Source organism: Fulmarus glacialis, unplaced genomic scaffold, assembly GCF_000690835.1.
Source record: "Fulmarus glacialis isolate BGI_N327 unplaced genomic scaffold, ASM69083v1 scaffold25321, whole genome shotgun sequence".
Classification (NCBI taxonomy): Eukaryota; Metazoa; Chordata; class Aves; order Procellariiformes; family Procellariidae; genus Fulmarus; species Fulmarus glacialis.
This window is the reverse complement of record NW_009191248.1, coordinates 5,461-29,799: the sequence shown is the minus strand read 5'-3', so window position 1 is coordinate 29,799 and position 24,339 is coordinate 5,461. Positions and strand designations below refer to the sequence as shown.

At 37.1% G+C, this 24,339-nt stretch overlaps 1 protein-coding gene across 1 annotated transcript; it reads left to right on the top strand.

Annotated features, from left to right (window-relative positions):
* Nucleotides 1–749: 749 nt before the first annotated feature.
* LOC104083217 (tudor domain-containing protein 1-like) lies at nt 750–24,339 on the top strand (the record flags this gene model as incomplete). Its single annotated transcript, XM_009586626.1, has 20 exons — nt 750–850; nt 2,264–2,334; nt 2,531–2,678; nt 3,077–3,182; nt 4,349–4,409; nt 8,607–8,655; nt 10,181–10,264; nt 10,631–10,807; nt 12,011–12,118; nt 13,574–13,744; nt 15,164–15,410; nt 18,070–18,194; nt 19,342–19,452; nt 19,658–19,828; nt 20,946–21,191; nt 21,694–21,810; nt 22,030–22,140; nt 23,298–23,465; nt 23,809–24,030; nt 24,214–24,339. Coding segments are annotated over 20 exons (2,720 nt in total), but the record flags the coding sequence as incomplete, so codon positions are not given.

Below are 24,339 nucleotides of genomic sequence, written 5' to 3'. Positions count from 1 at the left end.
GGTGGCTGGAAGCTGAGGGGTGGGGATGTTTAATTTTATTCTGAGTTAATTAAAATAGCACGTACCGGTACTACTCAGTTGCGGTTGTGAAAGCTCGTTTCTGGTTGAGTTGATTGCAGTGTCGGTTCGTGTGCCCAAAGACTGCTCTGCTTTGTTTGCAAGTTCATTTTAATTTGATTTCTCCCACGTAATGTGGCAAGAGAGTATTTTTATATTTAAAATAATTACATTGCGTGTTAACACTTGGAAAGCAGGCGCCAGAAGTTCATTCTGGCAGAGCCCGGCGCAGTAGTTTCCCCTCGGGCAGGGGCTCTGCCCACGCAGAAACCGGTGGCTGTCCCAGGGCTTCGGGCCTTGGCCCGCGGCTGCGCTCCCGGTCACGAGGAACGGGGGAGTCAGCTCACGCCTCGGTGGAGGGGCCGCTTCTCTGGGGTGAGGTCTGCTCCAGAGAGACGGGTCCCTCGTCAGTCCAGCAAGCTTTACATGCGGGCTGTGACAGCTGCTCCCGCTCCTCAGCGCTTTCCTCTCATAAAGGACTTCTCGTCGTTTATTTTTAATCTGGAGTGTTTGTTGTTTATATCTTTAATGCAGAAAGTATTTTACTTTTTATTGTGCAAATCAAGGAAATAGTGGAGAATTAGCCTTCCAACATTGATGCTTACATATCTCTTCAGAACATGACTTAAAAATATTAAAATATTTAATTTGTGTGCCTGCCTGAATTAATCTTTAAATCCATGCTTTTGTAGTTACTTGGCCTACAGCCACCTTTTGTCACACAGCCACCTTCCGTCATACTCTGATGTGAACATTTACATGATGGCGGAACCGCTTCACATAAAGAACAAAGGTAATAAAGTTGTAGGTGGAGGTTAAAGCAGCAGAATCACAAGTGCCACCTTCCTGTTGAAAAGCTCTCGGGTTTGAGGCTGAATTTCTGAAATATCTAAGAAAAAAATCAGTATTTTGTGAACAAACAGTACGGGGTATTTTTTGCCAAGTGTAGAAACAGTATAGAAAATTTTAACTGCAGCATAAGTGCAATAAAAGAGACACTTTGTCCAAAGCTTGACAAAGGTATCTTGACTTTATTCTTCTGTAGTTGTGTGTATACTTGATTATTGATAAACATCATCAGTATGAGTATGGCTTATAAATACAGCTAACTCCTAATTACCCAAACTTCTGTGGGCTGGAATGTTTTAGATAATTGAAAAAACAGGATAATTGGAGTACTGGGGAATTTGGCGCAGATATGTGCAGTGGAAGTTGGCATTCCTTCAGCAATGTTTCTTGCCTTCATCAGTGCCTTAGTACTGTCTGATCCATGTTCCCTTTTACTCCAAATGGGGGAGGGGGTGGGAGGGAAAAGACTTGATTCTGGGAGATCTGAGATAGCTTGGTATGCAGCCGACTGGAGTGTTCATGAAATTTGATTGCGTGTTAGGCAAGAGTTTTAGTTTAGGCAAAGTTTACAAGATTAACTTGCTTCTAGGTGGGGAAAAAAGGCCATGTAAGCTTTATGTTGGCTCGGTGGAGAACTTGGGCTAATAAACCTGCCAGACTAGAACAAGCTCAGAATGGCATGTGTGGTCTACAGCTGAAACAATTTTTTTGTAGGTAAATGAGTTGCCCATTTGTGAAAACATAGTTCCTAATATATTGGTACGCAACTGAGCTGAATGCTTGTCTTGTAAGAGTTGTTTGATAAAGAATAAACTCACTGGGAAGACCAGAAGGCTTATAAGGCACTCATTGGAAAGTCAAAATCTCTTCTTTCAGAGACTTTCAGAGACTTTTCTGAATACGTGTTGATGTGATAAAACTATGCATAAGTATAAACATAGACCACGTGTTCAACAGTATTGAAAGAAACTTGTACTGTTCAGCTGCTGTGAAATTGACTGTTCTGAATTTTTGCCTTATGGATATTGGAAATCATGTAAATTTTTTTTGTTCCTGGTGAACAACTTTAATTGAAACAAATTTATAGATGGAGGACATTAAGACCTCTATCAAGTGATAAGCACAGAGCTGTGAAACTGTTTAGTAATACCACTGATGGTAGGTTTGAATAAATGTAGTATCAGAGTGATAACAAGAAGTGACTTCCAGAGTGTGTCATGGTCCTTGCATCTCCATTTGCTCAAATGTGATAGCAGAATAGTAGGAGTAGATAAGAGCCTTGTGTCTTCCTGCAAATACTCCTTACCACAGGCATGCATTAGCATAGTTAAACCTTTGCAAATACTTCTGCTCCTAGGAAGTTCCATGGAAGGCATAACTGGTAGAGGGAAGTTGCTGTCGACAGCTGCAACTGATAAAGGAAATATGGTGAGTTATTGCACTTTATAATTGCCCCAAATATTCTGAGCATTTTTAGATAGCAGAAATGATCACCATATATTGCTCTTTCTAGAACTTTGAAATTTTGACTCTTTTTGTTACCACATTTTGGTATGTTAGAATATTTCTACCCTAATGGGCAGCATTTTTCTGGTAAGAATCACCTAAAATTTTTCTTCCTCAGGTGTTGCATTCTGATATGATTCATGAGAAGCCAAAGAAATTGCAATATTCCTCTGAAAATGTTTTCTCTATTGGCTATGATAAGAGTCTCTTTAGTTCATTAATATCACCCCCTCAGATGAGGACTTGCCATCATTGTGGTCTGTTTGGTAAGTGCCTATTGTCCTGTAGTCTGTGATGCATACTGTATTAGTGAAACCGGATCAGAAGGTTTGCTTAGAAATATCTTTAAATGGATGTGCATTTTTATCTCTCAGATGCAACTATTCAGAACATAGTTGGAGTTATGGAACTGATAAACAGAAGAGAGCACCTCCTTAATGAAAAACGGTTTTTTTCCTTCTTAAATATAGAAGGAATTTGGGACATCTAGGGCAGTAATGTCTGATAGCTATATGTGAATACAAATACCTATTTGTATGTGTTTAGAACTGTAGTGGAACTGTCTTGTAAAGCAGTTATTACATAATACATGAAGTCTGTATCTTAACAGCTGTTGTCTCTTCAAAGAGGACTTTTCTCTGACTTTTCTTTTTTTTTTTTGTAGGATCCCTCAGGTGTTCACAATGCAAGCAAATACACTATTGCTCTGCAGATTGTCAGAAGAAAGATTGGCCAGCACATAGTGTTGTATGTGAGCCAATTAAACAGAAGTAAGTTTGTTAAAAGTTCTGCCAAATAATCTTTACAGAAAGACAATATCCATCCCAATGCACCTTAAATGGCCATGTAAAGGCACTATTACAGTAAAACATGTTCCTTATTCTTAGGCTAGTACTGTGTTATCTCATACTTGTTGGAAAACTCGGCTCTGCTACTTTAGCAGGGTGACTTGAAAGATACTGTTGGAGTTCTTAAGATGTTCTGTAGTGTGACTTATAGCAAACGCATGATTTTTATTTGCATCAGAACTATGTGAGCATGCAGTAAGAATACCAGCTTATCACCTGACTTTGTTATTGTTTTTTTGAAGGGAGGAGAAATGAGACTGCTTTTCAGCAATGGCATGGTTAAGGATTGCATTTAACAGACTCTGAAGAGGCACCCTTTGAATCTAACTGTGGCCTCAGTGAACTTCATGGATATTTTATCTTTGATGAGCACAGCTGCAATTACAAGAAGTTGTCTCAGCCAGGCCATTCTCTAGCTGCTCATTATCGCTTTTTGATATGCTAGTTTAGATGCTCAAGAGATCGCTCCCTAATCTGTTTCAATTAAAGTAAACGCCATTAGGTTATGACTCGGTACAAATTGACTGGCTGGCTTTGGAACAGTTTGGGGGAGTGATCTGAGCATTTAAGCTGACAATCTCTAGCAAGGAGTGATGATCACAGTTCAGTCAATCTGCAACCAGGTGTCCAAAATCAAAGTTCACAAGAGGTTTTTTTTTTCCCCACAAGTTTTGCTACAGTGACTGAATGGGGGGGACACGGGGACAATCTGGCCTATATGTCACCTGGATATTACTTATGTATTCAACTGAAATAGCAACTTTTTTTTTTTTGCAACTTTATATTCTTAAAGTTGGCTTGAGATTACAGGGTTAGCAGAACTCCACAACAACAGTGTAAGATTTCTTCTTCATTTCAATCAAAATTAATTTATTTTTTGTTGATGGCATCAGGAAAAACACACCGGATACTGCATGACAGGGAGCTCACAAACTTGCCATTCTGCATTTTCTTGGAGGAGGAATAAGTGTTGACAAAAACCGCATACTATGAACACAACCTTTTTGTCCTATTTGCAAGTAGGTGTTATGAATGCTACTTGTCTGTCTTTGGTTCTTCAAAATTAACATAATCTTCTTTGATTACAGTGTAAGTAATAACAATGGAGGCAAGTTACCTGCTGAAACCGAGAAGGGAGTTTATCTTAAGGTATAGAATACAATTTTCACTATGTCTTGAATGGATCTGCTGTGAGCTAGTTGCAATATGCTTAATTTAACTTGTACAGGGAAGGAACAAGTTCCAAAGGTTATAATCTACTCCTTTTAGAAAGATCAGTGCTTCAAATCAAAAGTTACTGGGAGAAGCATTCAAAAATATGTTACTTCTAGAGCCCTTAGCAATATTATCAGACAACTCGCTTTTTGTTTGAAAAAACATTTGTGAAAAAGTTAAAAATCAAGACATGTATGATGTTGCTAGAGAAATACTTCAGGAAGGAAACAGATGTAGCTTGTCCAATTGAGAAAAATTCTGGTGTCTTGTTTTCTGCGTAGATCCTGAGCTGGTGCTTGGAGCCTTGTAAATTATCTGAGAAATACATTTAATGTAGTATTGAATAGTAACAGATGCAGGGAAGCTTTTGTTTCTTTGCTGTAGCAGAAATTAAACATGATGCAGTTCTCCTTTGTAATGTTTTGAAGCCTCTCTTGATCTTACTTTCAGCCAAACATTTTCTGTAGTCTTCCTATGAACTCTTCTGCAGGAGATCATTTTGCTGTCTTCGTGGTTTCTTGGGATGATATTTATGAAAGCGAGTAAATGTGCATACCTCCAACTAGCCTCGTGTTTGCACTGTGCAAGAAAACTCCTTCGTCATGCACTTCTTTGAAGTAGCTCATTCATCTGTTTAACTTCTTGGAGGAATTTAGAAAGGAGGCTTCATTTTGGGTCACGAGGCTTCTGTTAGTTCATCCTGATAAGTTTCTGCTGTGTGTGTACTTGTGTCTGTGTTCTAATAAAACCGATCAACTGATAGTGACAGACCTTTATATCAAGAGGATGTACAATACGAATAAACAATTTGCAGCCAATTTATTTTGAAATAACAGAAGTTTCTTTTTTTCCTGGTTCACCTTCTGAAACTCAAGTAACTCCTGTGGAAGTAAGAGGGCTTATATTGCATCTTGAACAACATTTAATGTATTTTGCTATTGTACTGTGAGATGTGTTTTTATGGAAAATCTAGAAGGTTCTTTGTTGCAAGTAAACAATTAATTTGGCAGTTGCAACAGTAATCTCAGTCATCGTGCATTGTCTGCAGTATGTTGGTCCAAATCTAAAAGAGGTTTTCCCTAAGGATGTGTATGAGGTTATTTTTCTAGTGTTTTTAGCATGTCACAGACACAGATGGTATGCATTAGGCAGGTTACACTAAATGTTAGACTTTTTCTAAAAATGGTTGCCAGCAGTTAAAGCAGTAGCTATAATCTACTCTGTGATGTTAAGGCTGCAAGGAAGCAAGTGGAATTCAATTCCTCTTACTTATGAGAGCATCATAAGCAGGAAGTGTCGCTGAGTTGTCCTGTAAAACAGGCGTGAAAGGAAGAGGTGAATGTGTGAGACTTCAGCACTTGTTTTTCATTGTCTGTTCGGTATATCTCTGTGATAATGTTTTAAGTTATTTTCAAGAGTAATACAAAGTCTGTAAGACTTCTTATTGAAAGTCAACAAAAGCACTTTTTTACATGTTTCTTGAAATGATAAAAAGTTCTTTTTTTGTTTGTTACTGCAAGGAGCTACAGTTGAACAACTCCAGTTTAAACATAACCTGTAGCTGTTTTAAATAGGGTAATTCAACTTCTGTGGATTCTCTCAAGACAGAAGAGCACATCAAGAAAATAATGCTTTCGGATCTCCAGACTCTAGGAATCAAAAAAACTATGGAAGTACAGGTAGTTTTATTTTGGAAGAATCCTACAATGCTTTGTTAGGTTGCATTTGAAGTTTTATTAAGCATATATAGCTGCGTGTCACCTCAGCTCTTTGACTCATTTTGCTCACATGTAAAATTCCTTTATTTTTATGAAGCTGAGTAAATGCAAGTGGGGCTGGGGGGGAGTAAGTGAGGAAGATTGTTTCTTTGAAGGTGAACATCACTGATTTTGTTCCCTGCAGTTAATTACTGCTAAATTCAAAACAAAAGAACAAAATCAGGTATAGGGTGAAATGCATTTATTGAAATGAACACTGGTCCTGAATAACATACTGTTGGTTGTTCTTCTGTAATTATGATCTACTATGGCTTTTCTCTTTAGGGTACAGTAACAGAGTTCAAGAGTCCAAGTGAATTTTATATACAGATGAGTTCTCCAGAAGTTTTAGACCAGATCAGTAAACTTTCTGTGAAACTGCAAGACTGTTACGCTGACACAGTTATTCAAGAGCAATATATTGCTATCAAAGGGGAAGTCTGCGTTGCAAGGTGTTCATTGGATCAGGTAACATCTGATTGTCCATAAAATAAACATTCTGTGTTGAGCTCATCATGTTTTGCATGTTTTGCATGTTTTGCTTTTATGTCTCTACCAGTGAAGACTGCTAATTAGAGATCAGTTTATTGTGGTGGAATTTGGTAGTAAGTAGCTTTATAACATCTGGAACTCAAATTTAAGGTACTGATTTCCCCGTGCACCCACCCCCCACCCACCCCCCCCTCCAAAAAAAAATGTTTACTTCTATGTGTTTATGTACTTGAGCCCTGTAGGCACTGTTTGTCCTACTGTTGCTTGAAGGCTGCATGTGTTCTTAGCAAAATCAAACTACTGTAGTTAGAACAGTTTGGAATATGACTCTGCTTAATTAAGGATGTTATTCTTACTTCATTTCTTGCCTGACTTTTCTGGTTGCATTTCGATAACCACATACGCTCCTGTTTCCCTTCCCACCCCTTTTTTGTATTTCTTCCCCTTTTTCTTCTCCATTGTTAGCAGATTTTTGATTCACTGTATGGTAGCTAATATCCATAGGAGTAGAATTTTATCTTCACAGCAGTCAACACTACAGTTTGAGTCGCTTCAGAATTGGTCAGTTCCTTTGTTGATAAACAAACCTGATGAAGTAAAGCAAAATATGTTGTGTTCTTACGAAGATTATCGTTTATTCCTACACAGACCTGGAATAGAGCACTGGTAAAAGATGTGGATATATTGCAAAAGAAAGCACAAGTATTCTATATAGATTATGGAAATGAAGAAAATATTCCACTCTCCTGGATTAAAGCTCTGCACAAAGACATTGAACTGTTGTTTCCTCCATGTGTGAGTTCTATTTTCCTAACAGTAGCTGAGGTATTTTAAATGCATAGCTCTGAAATGAGTGTAACTTGTGTCTCAGTGTAACTGTCATTATCACAGTATTTTGTGTTCAGTGAAAGTGATGCGTAAAAACTGCTATACTACACTAAGTTCATCTTCTGAAATGTTCCCTAGCTATTCCATAGGAGTGAGGAAGGCTGCCTGGCTTTATTCTTCCTAATCCCAAAATTTTTGGGTTCTCAGCTGGTAAAAAAAAAAAAACAACCCTGCAGGGCGCTTGGGTCCGCATGTCCCTTATATGCTAGAGGACAGCAAGGGAAACATTCTGCCTGCGTATTCTAATCTGGTCTCATGCAGAAGTGAAAAATCAGTTGTAGTTTGGGCAACTTCGTTTGGAGTAAAGACAGCTGTTGGTCCGAGTTCATTGACATACTATGTGAACGTCTTCCATTACAAAATAGATAGCCTAGCTTTAATCTGTGAGTTAAACTAGTATGTTTAATTATGCACAAAGAAGAATAGAGAAGCATTCTTTCAACCAATGACAACTATGGCTAGCAGCTATTGGAATAGTCTTTCATAGCTTATTCACATGACTTTCTGCTGGGTCCATAAAAGATTTTGAGAGCTGTTTGAATCTTGCCTTAAAGCCCGCAGTGTCGTGCTGAGGGCAAGTTAAGACATGCACCTGTGGTCAGATGTGATATGTGATACAACCATGCCTTACAGAAGACAGCATAAATAGTGGGAGAATCAAAGTAAATGTAGTTTACAGTTTGAACTTAATTTCCTAATTCTTAACTCTCTTGTAAAGAAGCTAGTTGAATTTATAGCACTTCAAATTCCAACAGCAGCTTTAACTTTTATATGCAAGATGATATTTCTGAGGGCCTTTATTACTTAGTTGCTTTTTCTACAGGGCAAACAACCCTCTATCCCCTCTTGTTCTAATTGTAATTCTTTCCAGGCCATTAAGTGTTCCTTTGCTAATTACGATCCAAAAGAAAAAGGATGGAATGAAGGCATCACCAGCTTTTCTTCCCAACTCATGGGAAAGCACTGTTCAGTAACTGTTGTTGATGTATTACAGGAGGAAATGATGTTGAGTTTTGCTGTAGATGTTGTTCTTCCAGATTTTGGTAAGTACTTGGTAGTGTGAGGAGGAAAAAAAAACCTACAACTGATAAGTCTTTCATGTTCACTTTTCCCTTCCCCTGCCCAATACCTTTAAAAGAGGAGAATTTTTTCTTTTGCTCTCCTCCCTCTTGTCACTCTCCCAACCTGCCCCTTGATTTTTTTTTTTAAATTTTCTTTTACTTCACCTTTCTATATTGAGGTCATTTTAAAATGTCTGTACCTGAAATATCTTGTTATGCTTAATAACCTTAAATTTTACTAAGGTTACTTTTCCAGTAGAATTGTAATAAATTCAGTGTTTTCTGGATTATCTTGTTTATTTTTCTGTTTTAATAGATGCATGCATATTTGGGACCATGTTGTTCCTTTTATCTCATGCATTTTTAACTCTTTAAAAATGATAGTATCAGTTTCTAGTTCCACTGAGGATTTTACCAGCTTTTGTTATATTTTGTACATGCTGACTAAAAAAGTATCCCAAAGAAAGTGCAACCACTGGATATTGTTGTATCTACTTGGAGAACTCTAAGCATGTTTATATTTTTAACTTAGCAAGCCTCAGCAGATAGAGATAGGCAGAGCACCTGACCTTTGAGGAGTCTGAATTCAGATTTTTCAGTTGAGCTGAGGGGGTGGCTTTGATTGTGGAACCAGATCAATACACAGAAGGTGTGCCTGTTATCATTATTTGGAGGGCTATTTTGCTTGGGTTTTTTTCTGGCTGCAGAGCAAGAACAATATAGTGCTAAGAGCATATTCTTTTCATTGATATGCAGCCCACAGAAACTTTGAAGGAAGTGATGGTTGATCCTTTTAGCTTGCTAAAATTCCTGATGTGCAGGAAGCTTATCTCCATGTCATAGTCCCTTCAATCTATAAAGTGATGGTTCACCTTAGTCCTGTGTAAATTCAACTGATTCAGGGTTGTACTGGGCATATTCACACTTGGTTGCTTTACAGCACACTAATGGCAAAACAATATAACTTGCCAACCTCTTGGAGAGAAGATCACAAAAATATCACTGCATTCATGAAATGTTGCATGCATCTATTCCATGACCTTACAAGCAACTTAAACACCTGTATACAGGTTTTCAGTTGAAAATAATTATATTGAAAGCTTGGAATACAGCTTCATGCATCGGAAATGGAATATGTAATAGCTAAGAAACTTAAGATTTCTTGGTAACTCATTGCATACTCAGTGTTGTAAAAATGCACGTAAGTTATGAATCCTTGTGTCTGAAAAACTGTAATTGGTTTTTCAGCTAACAGTCTTTAGTGACTAAAAGTAAATGTTGATTGTTACTGCTTGGAGCTGTGAATGTCTTCAGAAAACTCAAGTAGTTGAGTTACTCTGGAACTTTTATTTTGCATTCTAATCCTAATAAGTGCTCAACAAATAAGTAGAACGTGCTCACCTTGTGATAGGGATATAGATCAGGCTCAGAAGATGGTTCTGAAATGAAATTAAATTATGACTATCTTGTATGGTAAATAACTTTGTTTCTTACATCTGTATTTTAGGAGACTGCCTAAATAAAATACCTTTAGAAATGAGATCTGATTTAACTCCAGGAAGTAATGCCAATAGAGGAGACACTCCAAGAGGTAAGCAAGCAAATCAAACTTCTTAGTAAGAGACTAAAAAAACTTAGGGAATTTTAGGTACTTCTGTGTTGCATGATACTCTGAACGTAGTAAATACTCTAGCTGTTCACGAGTGTCACCTCCTACTTAAAAACATTGGCTAGTGGAGCTTTCTTCAGTTCACTAGTGACAATAGCACATACGCTTTTTAAGAGTATAAAGTACTTGTTTAGTGATGATTATGTGAGCATTAATTTCATGGATAATATGACAGGAGCCTTCAAAGTCCAAAGAGTCAGCAAGAAGAATAAACTGCTTCAGTGTGTTTAAATTTTCAAAGTCATCTAGCTTTTGATCAGCAACTTTTTTTTTTTTAAATATGTACAGTGTCAGAAAACCATTCTAAGGGAAGTAAAGAAACAATACCTGAAGATGAAGAATTTGTCCACTGTGCTAATTCCGTTGCAGAGTGTGTCTCCATATGTATCGGAGATGCGTTTTCTGGTGTGGTTTCCTGTGTTCAAAATCCAGAAGACTTTTTCTGTCAGCAGATACACAGTGCCCGTAAGTGATAAGCTGCAAACAGGATGCAAGACACCTAGTATGGCATTTTTCTCTTCAGTAGAGAGTGGCTGGAGGGAGGTGTTGCTGGTCTTGTAGTTTGACCTGAAATGGTGATGCCCTGTAGCTTTAGGCCATGCCTCAGTCAGTTAAGAGCCATGGTGTTGGAGGGGATATTTTTGGCAGTTAGTTACTGACCTGTGAGGTGATAATTTATGGGCAGTCTAAGTAGTGCAAAGTAGAAGGATGGTGTGGCATGGATTTTAGCAATCTGAAGTAAATTTGTATCACAAATATTCAATGTTAAATATGTTTTCTCACGTGTTCCAGAAATGTGTTCCAGAAATCCAGTAATTTCAAATGACTTTGTTTATTCCTATAATGCCTTGTTGCTTTACCACTGGAAGGAAGTGTTTCCTTATAGGCTGGGTGCGTGAACTGAACTTCTTTGTTACGTAGTATGGGGAGAATATCCAAGTATGAGAAGGCCGGGTAACAGTGCCTAAACCCTGCTTTGGTGTCTTCTGATACAGTAAAATGTAACAGCTACGTAAGCCTAGAGTCAGAGTGCTAGATTGCAGGGACTTCTGGTGCATCTCCCACAGTGCCCATAAACAGATGTCTGGGGGAGAATAAGAGCAGAGTGAGTAAGTGGGATGTGTCCTCCTAGTGCTGTCCGAGCCAGCATTTTTTTTTTCTTCAGCTAAAAGGGCTTTTGCAGCTGGATGTGACCTGGTGTATCTCCTAACACTCAGAAGAAGATTTCTCTTCTGTGTACTTCTGCAGCCTTTGAATTCTGGGTAGACTCGTAGCATAGCGTGTCCTTTGGCAAGAAATGACACTTTGTCATCTGCCTGTTGTTTGAAGAGCTGTCGTCTTTGGTTTCTTTCTAGCATACCTCCACTAGCTTGGTTTCAATTCCTACTGGCTTCAGTTTTGTTCCTGTGTTGAAAAAGTCCATGGCTGGTTTTCTCTGTCTGTTCTCTTTAGTACTGTGATTCCTCAGACTCACGTGAGGACTCTTTTTCATTTTACTGATTGAAGAGTCCTAGTCTCACTGCTATTTTTGTATTACATTAAACATTACGTGAAATAATCTCCATTATACTACAGGATGTTCTTCCAAGCTTTGAACTTAAGATTTGTGTACTTTTGTAATAATTACAAGACAGCGTATGTTCCAAAACCTATATATTTTAACATCAGGTCAACTTGCTGAGCTTCAAGTGTCTCTTAATGAACATTGTGTCAGATTTCCCAGTAGTCCATCTTTCCGTCCTGCTGCTGGAAATGTGTGCTGTGCCCAGTTCACAGGTAAAAATGGAGTGAAAATATGCCTCTTAATTTATGTTGCTTTAATTTATTACAAAAATAAACACATTTTATAATTATGTTTAGAAATGTTTCATATAGAGCTTATTTTATTTGTGTCTGGTTTTAGCTGTGGATAGTATTTGGTAGTGATTTTAAAAAATTATTAAGAGCAAATGATGACATCTGTAAAATACTAGTTTAATAAAAGACCATAAAATGGTCCCTTCATTGAGCAAACTCCTAACACTGGGTTCATTTTTATATAAAGGAGCTTTTTAAGAGACCATGAAGAAATTTGATCTTTTATACGTTGGTGAGCACTGCTTCTTGTGACTGGAAGTAAATATAGGCTTGGAATTTTAGACCCCAAAAAAGGGACAGAAGAAATGGCACTATATGTAACAATGCTGCTCTGATAGACGACTACTCAAAATCTTATTTAGCCAAGACCTGGTAGTCCTGAATTGTATGTTCATAACTTAGTTTCCACCTGACAGTTGCCACTGATGTCAAGTTTCTACAAGTCTCATGACAAAATTGAATCTTGCCTAAACATAGGCTAGTATTTTGCATAAAGCAGTGTTTTGTGCTAGGAATTCCTAAGTCTATATGAAAGAAATACCTTTTATTTATTAGAATCTGAAGTCCTGTTTCCCTGAGTGCATAGGGTGGAGATGAATCTCTCTTCTTCACAGATTATTCTTCTTTTCATCCAGCTTTTAGCAAGAAACATAACTCTACATATTGCTGTTCTTATGCCTTTTTTCTGGTCAGAAATGTTGCTACTAAACTTCTTTATGTGATTGATAAACATTCCCAGTCATTTCTTCCTTTCCATTTCCTGCGATTTTGCTGCTTTGAATAAATTAGCTGTGGGACTGAACAGATAAGCTGAAATAAATGCTTTTTTGCACATTCAGAAAAAGCTAGTATGGCCAATAAGCTGTCTTGGCATTTGAATGGGCGCTGGTTTCAGGTGCCTAGCTAGGGAAAGCTATCAGTTCAGTACCTCAGATGTCTTGATAAACTTGAGTAAGCTTGTATTTCTATTTCTCAAATATTTTAATTTAATTAAAATATTTAAATTATTAGATCTGTTGGGTGGCCTTTGAATTGCATGTCATTGTGGTCAGCTGAGATGCTGTTTGCTGTTTGTTTAAATGTATTGAACTTAAACACTACATCCATATAATACAGTCAATTCTTTGTTGCAGTATGTATTGGGGGAGGGCGCTGTTTTTACAGAAATAGTGAGTTTGCAACACTCAACTCATACGAGGGGTGATGGTGGTAGATGTTGCATCCATAACGGTTTTGTGAAGGTTTCGGTGAACTGTCATACTGTTGTTTTATGTTGAGATTGACGTTGTATTTTTATATTAGTCTGCCCAAAAAATCATTCTGTTCTCAGAAATTAAAAGCAAGTACAATGAACATCTGTATCTTCCTTTCTAGAAGACAATCTTTGGTATCGTGCTGCTGTTATAGCATATGTTTCTGAAGATACTGTTTTGGCGGGCTACATAGATTATGGTAATTTTGAAGTTCTTCCACTGACTAGACTTCGTCCTATGATTCCAAGATTAATGGACTTGCCAGCTCAAGCCATAAGATGTACTTTGGCAGGTATGAAATAAATGATCAGCTGTTTCAAGCTTGATAGAGGCAAAATAAGTGGGGCTAGATAACGATCACACCTGTAGTATCTTATAGTGAAATATGGAGAAGGATGGAGATAACAGTAGGCGTTATTTCCAGAATTCTTAGTTGTTGTGGCCTATCTACAAAACACGACAAATCTTTCCTAATATACCTGGTGACCTGCAGTTGTGTGTTTGGAAAACTGTGTTATATTAACATACCTGTTAGGTTTTGCATGTTCTAAGCAAAATTCAGTCACCTACTGGATTTGTGGAATTCTTAAATCTGTTGTGGTTCTAACACTGCAGGGGAGGGTAAAATTTCATTTTATGTCTTGAAATTGAGAACTGTATCTGTCCCCCTCCCCTGGGGCAAATCTAGTGAAACTACTGGTAGACTCCTCTCCATAGGCTTGTGAAATCTGTCAAGTTGGAAAGGATGTTGACGCTTCCTAGTTCGTCCTTCTGTCTCGAGCCAGGATCATAATCTGGTTTTGGGTTTTTTTTTTTCTTCACATACTTGTTTAACCTGCTGTTGGAAATTGTTTATTTTCTCTGTTTGTTCCCATCGCTATGCAAGATAGTCCACCCCTTTGCTTCAGTACCCTTCCTTTAGAATACTTGATGTCTATCCTTCCTTTAAAATACTTGATATTTAACCTGCTTTTCAGATTTTTGGTAAAGTTCAAAGCAGCCTTCTAGCTGCTTACTTTGGAGGAAAACATGAAACAATGCTTCCCTTGTATGTAGAGATGGAACATGACCTAAAGAAATCTCTTTTCTGGGGCAAATCATGATGCCTACAGCTGATAATGAGTGTTCTAGGACTAAGAAAGGTCCTAAACACAACATGGACACAAAAAAAGTGATCAGATAAGATGTTTCCTGATTAGAGTCAAGGATTACTGCTGCATAAAATATATCTTTCTGGAAGGCAACTTCTGCCAATCTGTTACTATAAAGTTCTGGTTATAACTTGCATTTTAGAAATAAATTTAGTAGCATAAAGAGTAAACGTTTAAGGAGGAGGAAGCTTATAATAGCAGAAACATTGGCTGAGAAATGGTTAATGTTCAAAACTATAGGTTGTATTCATGAGACTCAAAGACTAACACTTCTTGTAGACATTCATACTAAGGAAGTACTAAATCTGAATTTATGCTTCTCTTTATGTAATAGACTAGTTGTACATGATCTTTGTCAGCTTTTTATTAAATCCAAGTACTACAAAAGTTCAGAATCTAAATAATTGGGTTTGGAATCTTGTTACACTCATGAGGAATGGGGGCAAGTTACTTGGTATATCTGCTGCTTAATCTATTGTTTTAAACAATGTTGTACCTTTCCACATATTGTTGAGACTTGGACTGTCCTCAGAACCTTTCAATGCTATATGACTTTTTAGGTGTAAAGCCACCATTAGGAGCCTGGACCTCAAAAGCTATTTCTTTTATGAAACAACTGGTGAAAGACAAAGTATTCACAGTAAAAGTAGTGGATAAAGAGAGTTACAGATCTGTGGTGGAGCTTGTAGATGCATCAGTTACTCCAGTAATAAATATATCGAGCCATCTCATGGAGAAAGGCTGTGCAGCTGAGGAATCGAGGATGGCCTTACCAGCAGTCGGAATGAGTGATGTTAAGCAAGCAAATGTTGAGTCACTTTTTTTTTCTAGCATTATTTAACCTCCTACTAGAGTGGTTACAAAGAATGCAAGTTCTTAACTGGTAAGAAATTTCCAGTCTGGCTCATGCTAGCCTTTACAGCTCTGAAGTTCAGCCATGGCAATGTTGCTGTGAAGAAGTTGTGTGTTTGCTTGTGTGTCCGTGTGTGTGTGTGTGTGTATATATATATGTGTGCATACATAAAAAAGTTGCAATTGCTTACTTTTGGAAGACCATACTAGTATTTCACTTTCTCATGTTAGAAGTCTTACAATTTCCAGTTGAAGTAGGACAAGACTAGTTAGTACCTGCTTGTTCTTACGCCTTTGTCCTTTAGCTCAAATAGTATTTCATCTTCATTGTCCTATATTTTACACCTAAACCCACATATTTAGTCCTTGAAAATTTGTTTGACTGCAGTAGCCTCTATAACTTCAAGGCTATGTCTAAATTGCTTTTTTGGCATTTAGTGGCCAAAGCTTCAATTTGAGAGATTCGCAAATTCTATGTCAGATTTCTTTGTATGGTGGAAAGATTCCTAGCTTCTCTTATATAAAGCATGTTAAGCCCCTCTTTTCCATCCTGCTCTGGTAAAACTATATTCGCTCCTGATCCATCTGTACTGAAAACTGGGGAAAGTCTTTTTGTCAAGGCTATGTCCAAATCTCTTAATTTTGTTCTTCCTCACTAGATGCCTCGTGGCCAGGACATGGGGTTGTTCAGCCTGGAGAAGAGAAGGCTCTGGGGAGACCCTATTGCAGCCCCTTACTTAAAGGGGGCTTTTAAGAAAGATGAGGACAAACTTTTTAGCAGGGCCTATAACAATAGGACAAGGGGGAGTGGTTTTAAACTAAAAGAGGATAGATTCAGATTAGATGTAAGGAAGAAATTTTTTACAGTGAGGGCAGTGAAACACTGGAACAGGTTGCCCAGAGAGGTGGTAGATGCCCCATCCCTGGGAACATTCAAGGTCAGGTTGGACGGTGCTCTGAGCAACCTGATCTTCTTGAAGGTGTCCTTGCTCATTGCAGGGGTGGGTTGGACCTTTAAAGGTCCCTTCCAACCCAAACTATTCTATGGTTCTATGATCTTTGTTCAGAAGGGTAAGGAATCTTGTATACAATTCAAATGGACAGTAACTTTCATGGTTATATCCAAACACGTTTTGATTTATGGCCATCATCCTGGACCTGTTTTGTACTCCTTAGGTTTCTTCTCACCTTTTTTTAAGTTCTCGCACTGAGTAGAAACTTTTGAATGCAGGTTCTAAACAGATTATCAACTTTTGTCTTAAGTGTTTTAAAACTTGTGCTTTTTATATCGGAATTTTAACACATACATTTCTCTGTCAACTTGCAAAATAATTTTTCATTAACTTGTTTGCTTTATTTAAACTTAGTAATTAAATCTGTGATTGCTGGATCCAGCATGGTATAAGAGTAGATTTTAATTAACTTGCCAGAATTAAGAAACAATGTATTTTTTTTTCGTTTAGAGGACTACTTAGAAGAAATCTCACCATCATGTGAAAGTATAAAAAATTATATTTCACAGTGGTTAAGCAGCCTAAAGCTTTCTCTAAACTTGAGCCATTTGTTAATTTTTATTTGTCTTGTCAATCTTTCTTCCTTCTGGAGTGGAAAATTCAACCAGCTTCTACTTCTTTCAGCATATTTCTCAAAATATGCCAACTGTGCTGTGTCCCTTCCAGTAGGGTTCTGGCAGTTGCTTATAGTGTGAAGGAGAGTCTTGCATTCCACTGAAAATAAAGAAGATTTGAGAGCCTATTAAGAGCCTGTTTTGATTTTTTTTTTTTTTTGGGGGGGGGGTCAGATATGGGAGGGGGTTTGTTTTGTGTTTGTTTTTTTTCTTTGCCTGTTGGCAATACGACTTCCTAAAATAATCTACTGTCAGACATAATACTGGGCAGATGGAACAGCATCTCAGTGTGGCCATCCTTGAAACTCAAAACTTTCTTGAGCTTCATTTTCAGAAGACTCAAGTCTTGAAAAGGCTGACAGTATTTCTGCATGCTGCTGCCTACCACAAGCTGTAACAAACTTAACAGCTATGAAAAATACAGGAAGATTTAATTATATGCTAATGGAGGAAATGATGGCTTCTCCAATGTGCCATAATTTAGTTTTCACATGATCTATTCTACAACTTGTGTTAAATAATAAGCTGCTTTCAGGTATTGAGTATAATACACAGTGCAAATTTCTGCAACCAGTCTTTCTATTAATCTTTTTGTTCCTTTTCCTCCTTAGACTGTTTCCAGTACTTTTGGTGACAGCTGTTTCCTTCTTCTATGCACCCTAGCTTGTTTCCCAGGAACCAAGGTTCCCAGAGTCCCTCTTGCTCAGGTTATTGCCACCTAGTCTGTATCTCTTTGTGTGATTACTTTTCCCCACTCATCTATGGCTTGCCCTTCTGAGTAGTGATCAAATACATTAAGCAACTGGCACATTTCTGTTACTCGCTTTTATTCTCCAGAGGGACTCTCACTGGAAGTTAGTCTGTTGGATTATTTATAACAAGAAATTCAAGGACGTGAATGAGCGTTCAGGATATGTAATTTTTTTTCCTGTAAAAATTATTTTAATTTCTCTTCCTTCCTCTACGTCTGTCTTCTCTTTCCTCTCTAGAGGATACAATGAACAAAAGAATTTGCAAGTGGAGTAAATTAACTCTTAAACAAACAGTAGATGTCGTAGTATGTACACTGTACAATCCTGGAGAATTCTACTGCCAGATTTCAAATAACAGTGGTAAGTTTATTCAGCTTTTTTCTTTCGGCTAGTTTCTTTGCTTCCTGATTTGTCATTTATTATAGTTCTAATGCATTACCGTTTCAAGTGAGCTTAGAGCGCCAAGGCTTACCTCTGAGTTTTTTTTATCTAAGAATACAAGTGGAATGATGAAGAAATGCAATCATGGTATGTAGTGACTCTGAGATAGAGATTGAAATCTGAAAACATTGAAGGTAAGCAGTTGAATAAAATGTAATCTAAGAATGTAGAGAAAAGTGAAAGGAGCTACCATAACCTAGGCAAAGGATATCTAAACAAAAGATAGCAAGTAAGAGACATGTTCCCTGTGCCCATACAATTTTTACTGGAGCTCTCTTCTAGTACTCTGTCCTGTTCTAATTTATAAAAACTTACAAAGATTAAAGAGAGAAAATAACATGAAAATTAGAAACTGCAGCTTTTGAGACTTGACTTGCTCTTGGATAAGCTAAAAAAAAATCTTGTTCCTCTATTTGCATGTATAAAGACTTCTGATAGCCACTGGCATTTTAACCTACTAGAAAAAAGAGCATGGTGAAATTCAATGGCTGGAAGTGGAATGCATTCAAACCAAAAATATAGGGCAGATCTTAAAAAGTGAGGAAAGTTTATTCCTTGACTTATCTAGTGATAGTATAGATTCTTTGTGGCTTACCGCCTTTAAAACATGACTGAATTCCTCCCTAAAAGTGATGTTATAGAGCAGGCTAAAGGACTTGTTACAAAAAATAAATAAGCAAGCAGAATGAGATCCCATAATCTTGTCATATGCACTGGCTGAACTAGATAATTCCCATGGTGTTATCTGGCTGTAAAATATACTTTAGATTTTGGAGTGAGGGGTACTTGTTGGGTTAGTAGGAAGCATTACTGGTCATTTTGCTATCATACTGAACTAATTTGTCAGTAAATATCAGCTATCTCGCTTCTTCCTGCTAATAAGTCTGTCTAGTAAGTTAACTATTTAAGTCGGTGTCAACAGTTCTTTTTTTATGAAATTCTAAAATTCATGGAAATCTCCCATCAAATTTTTTGTAAGTAAGCTATACAGTGAACAGTATTGATAAAGCTCAAGTCAGCTTATTTCATTGATCTTGTCTTTGGTTTTTTTCTTTCTGATTTTCAGAGTTACTTGCTCTAAACTTACTTAACGAATCATTGTCTGAATACTGTCAGAAAACTCCACCAAATGTTTTTAAGCCTGAGAACGGAGAACCTTGCTGCGCTTTTTTCTCTGGTAAGTAACACACTGAAATATTTTTGTTTTTAAGGGGTGAACATAAAGCAAAGAAAAAAAAAATTGGATATCTGATAGTTTGCATTGGTAGAGGATAGCAAAGAAGTTGATTTATTTACTAAAACATAAATGCTGGTAAACTTACTAAATGTGAAGTAGTTGTTTTTTGGGGTTTTTTTTTGTTTGTTTTAATTTTTTAAATTAGATGATGGTAACTGGTACCGTGCTTTGGTGCAAAACGTTACTTCAGATGGAACTGTTAAAGTATGCTTTGTGGACTACGGAAATGTTGAGGAAGTACCACTGGATAAAATACGGCACATCTCATCCTCATTCCTAAAACTTCCATTTCAAGGAATAAAATGCTGGCTCTCAGGTGGATCTTCTTACTGATTCTTTCTCTTGTAAGAGCTATTGCATTTAGAGACTTGCTGCTTTGGGGGAAGGAGGCGATGACAGGGTATACCTCACAGAACTGTTTTTTGGGGGGTTTTGAAGGTTTTTTTGTTGTTGTTTTTTGAGGGTTTTTTTTTTGTTTGGTGGGGTTTTTTTGTGTTTTGGGGTTTTTTTTGGGGGGGGAGGAGGGGGTTTGATAATGAATGTCTGTCTTGCTTCCAGCCTCTGGAAATTATGGGAGCCATTGTTTTAGCCTTACTACACACCAGACTGGCATTTAACAGAAAGATGGTGGCTCTCCCCGAGCTCCTGACACTGCTGTGGAGTGATCTGCATGGAGTTTACTTACTGATTTACCAGTCAAAGGGAATTTGTCATTTAGTTCTGCTTCATCTGTACTGCTTACTAGCTTTTGGTTGCTGCCTTGCTAGGAGTAAATGTGCTTTTGTGCAACTTAATTATTTCTCAAAATTTTTGCAGGCAAAGGAGCTCATCTGTTTTTATGAAGCAAGTTGGCCTTTCAGTTCTCTGTAGGGCTGTTTCATTTGATTCCTGCAGAGTTTGGCACCATACTGCTGTTTCTCAGTCTTCTACCAATTCTCTGCCTGTTCCTTTTCCACACCAAATCACTCAAAATTCTATAGAATTATTCTTTCTTTCTAATGTAGTCTACTTGGTTTAAAAATAAAAAAATGTGGAAACAGGAAAAAGCTCAAAACCACATTTTGCCAAGGTGTCATCTGCCGGTGTTTTTTTGTCTCTTAAAACACTTTGTTTTTCTGCTCCTTATGAAAGGATTCATAAGCAGTCTTAACAGTGTTGTTTGTGCTAAGGCACAAGGATTTACTTGGTAGAATATCATAAAATGTAGAAAACAAAACTTGGGAGTCCTGAGGAAATGTATTCTTTTAGAAGAAAGGAGGAAGAGCGAGACTAGTTAACAGGATGAAGAACTATGTGTAAGGTAGTAAAAGGAGCCTTAGTATTTCGAGTTGTGCTTTTTAAAAAAAAAAAAAAAAGGAATTTTTTTAAGGAAAGTATAATGTTGAAGAAAGGCACTTAATGGAGATATTTTGAACAGTTCTCCTCCTTCCTAGGTATAAAGCCTGGTAATAGCAAATGGATTCCAGAAGCTACAGCAAGATTTCGTATGTACACTGCAGGGATAAAGCTTCAAGCCAGAGTAACTTCTCTTTCCAGAGATGGGGCAGGTGTAGAGCTTATTGACAATTCCACAGGTCATCCAAAAGTGATCAATGAGATATTAACTTCTGAAAAATTGGCTGTAAAGGAAGTTCAACAACATAAAAATAACTTTCCAAAAAAGTCTGTTGACAAAAAAGGTAAACAAATGTTAACTTTTAGATTAAACAAGAATTTTCAGTATTCCAGCCTTAACCATGATCTTGCTGTTTAACTATAGGTAATATCAATAATAAATATACATAGTTTTGATTATATTGTCAGTTTTTACAGTTAAACACAAGCTGCCCTGCAGGTGGCATTATAGACAAAAAGAGAAAGATAAAAATTGCTGGGTTTGTCTTAAATGAATGCTATTTGAATATTTGATAGTAGAGAATTACAAATTTGCTACGACTGAATGTTTTCCCATGTTTACTTTCCAATATCTTATTTTTCTGAGGTGTTTTTTGCTTTAGCTATTTTTATATTTTAATAGCTTATGAACAGCAGATTAAGCAAGAATTGTCCTTGTTTAGATTTCTCTTCTTGAAGTGAAGACATGCAGTTGTCTCTAAAATTCAAAAAGATATTCTGTAACAGTTACTTATGTATGTGCTTGGAGAAAAGTGGTACACTGCATTTTCTTACTATTTCTATCAGAAATCTCACTTGGGCACTGGAAGTCGATTGAATTGGCTATAGATGAAACCGTATCTGTCTGTGTAACAGAAATTGTAAGCCCAGACTTGTTCTACGCTGTACCAGTTCAAAGTAAGGGTAAGAAAAAGTGTTCACTGTTCCTAATACCAGTAAGAAGTCACTGTTGCAAGATAATTAATAAAATGAATGCCTAATAGCAAACCAAACCATGTGGGAACATAGCTCGGACAATAGAAGAATATAAAAAATGCCAAAAGTGGGAGCAGGGGAGCTTAAAAGTAAGTATGCTCTTCATATACCCAAATGTGGTTAGTTATCAGGTGTTTTTTTCTGTAGATCAAGAGAAGCTACATAAGCAGTTGATTGAACTGGAAGGCTATTGTAAATCTTGTAAGAACCCACCCTTCAAACCAAAACTGGGTGAAGCCTGTTGTGCCAGGTTTTCAGGTGAGGCAATCGTTTGTTCTTATATTTCCTTGACCAGTGTAAAACACAACTTTCATTTTTGCTTTAGAAAAAGTAAAAAATGCCAACTTTAACGTGCTTACAGATACATGAATTCTGTTACAAAGGATAGCCTGGCTGCATCTTTAGGGCAAAGAAACTGCCTGACAGTCCAGGAGAGAAAATAAGGAATAGGTTGTGCCCTGCAAAATGTATGGAGCTTTAAGAGGAAGGAAAGCTAGTTAGTGTTTAAACTGAAATTTGTTTGTATTTGACTCGTAGGAGCATGAAATTCATCGCAGAGCAATAGCGCACTTGCATCTATACAGATCCACTTCTGGTTTGTGGGTGCCTGAGTGTGTTTTTGTTGTTGCTTTGTGCAAGCATGGGGCGGTGACACTGGCTATGACAACTGATCATTCAGCCTTATTAGACTAACAAGCTGTCCAGGCTTAGTGAACTGTTAGTTCAAGTCAAAAGTATTCTTAACAATAAGGGAACTGAATTTATTGTCTTAGTCTTTCAGAAGAGGGGATACTTCGCTGGTAAATGAGCTTGATATTTAAAAAATAAAGGAGTGTTGACTCATAAATATTAAATTTTGACTGCATGTGGATTGTTACAGGAGATCTGGCTAAGTGCTGAAAATGAATTTGAGTGATAGATCAGATAATAGCTCATGGAAAACAGGATGGATGAATTAAAAAAAATACCAGGCAGACCACAGGAGTATACTTAAGTGTTTGACAGTTGTTTTTAATTTCCACTGATTTTTTGTTGTTGTTGTTGTTTATGGCTTCAGGATAATTGAGGAAAACGGATTTTTTTTTTTCTTTTTAATTTTGGTTATATTTTGAGAGGGAATATTTGGAAAACAAAGGTAAGGAGCTAGAAATACAGTTGTGCAGACATCCTTAAAACAGTATTGTTGTAAAAATCTTATCTGTATAATTTGAGCAAAATTCTGAAAAAAACACTTAAATATGAATACAGCAATCAGAAACTATTCCCTTGTTCTACGGGCTTGCTTCTTGTCAAGTCGCTTTTTGTATATACCAGAGTATTTTAAAATTCCTGGAAAACTTTACAGATTCTTGTTCTTGGGATAAGTTTATAAGATGGTACTTCACATGTGATTCTTTTTGTCCCAATCTTTTCAGGTGATGGCCGTTGGTACCGAGCTCTTGTTCTAAAAGCTTCTCAGTCTGTGGTGAAAGTACTATACGCAGACTATGGGAACACAGAAACTTTACCACTTTCAAAGGTGCTGCCAATCACTGATTCCTACTTAAAGCTGCCTTTTCAGACAATTACATGTTCACTTGCAGGTAAAAAAAACCCCAAAACAACAAAAAACCCCCACCCCCAAAACCCCTTGGTTGTTTTCTTGAACATTATAAATCTGTGTCTATTCTGATGATAGTGTTCATTTCTCAATGCTGACAAACAACATGATGATCTGCTGGAATAGTATACTGGTTAACACTGCAAAAGCTGTTTTAGAAAGTATGTTTTTAGTTAATTATCTGTAGAATCTAACCTATTTATATTAGGGAAATTTAGCATCATGTTCAAAAACAGTGGTAGCATTATTTGTAAGATTCAAGTCATATCATAAAGGAATTCTTTATAGAACAAACTTGATGGGGCTATTTTTTTTTTTTTTTGCAGGAATAGAGAAAGCTGAGTGGTCTCCATTATTACTTGACAAGTTGAAAGAAATGTTATTGAATAAATACGTCACAATTACAGTGAAAGGGATTAATGGAAATGTGAATTTAGTAACGGTGGAGAAACTTTGTGAAAATGGTAATCTGAATGTAGCTGACAAATTGGTAATGGAAGGTTTGGTCAAGTCCTGCAGGGCTGAAAACTTACATACTGAACACCAAGGTACTTACTTTTCACTTAATTACTTCTTAATTTAAACTTAATTTGAAGGAACTGTGGGCATGTGGGATGCCTAAGTGACTTTACCTTCCAAAAAACTTAAAGAATTCCACACGTCACCTCTTAAATTAGGGAGGCAGTGTCCATGTGTATTTTGCTCATTCACTTGCTCTGTTTTTTTTGTAGGCAATGGAGGTGAGACCAAATGCTGCTGCACAGAATTAAAAATGCAAGTAAGATTCAGTCCAAGCAATACTCGCTTTTTTACGTTTCCAGAATTTAAAATAAACCCTATGTGGGAACCAAATGGGA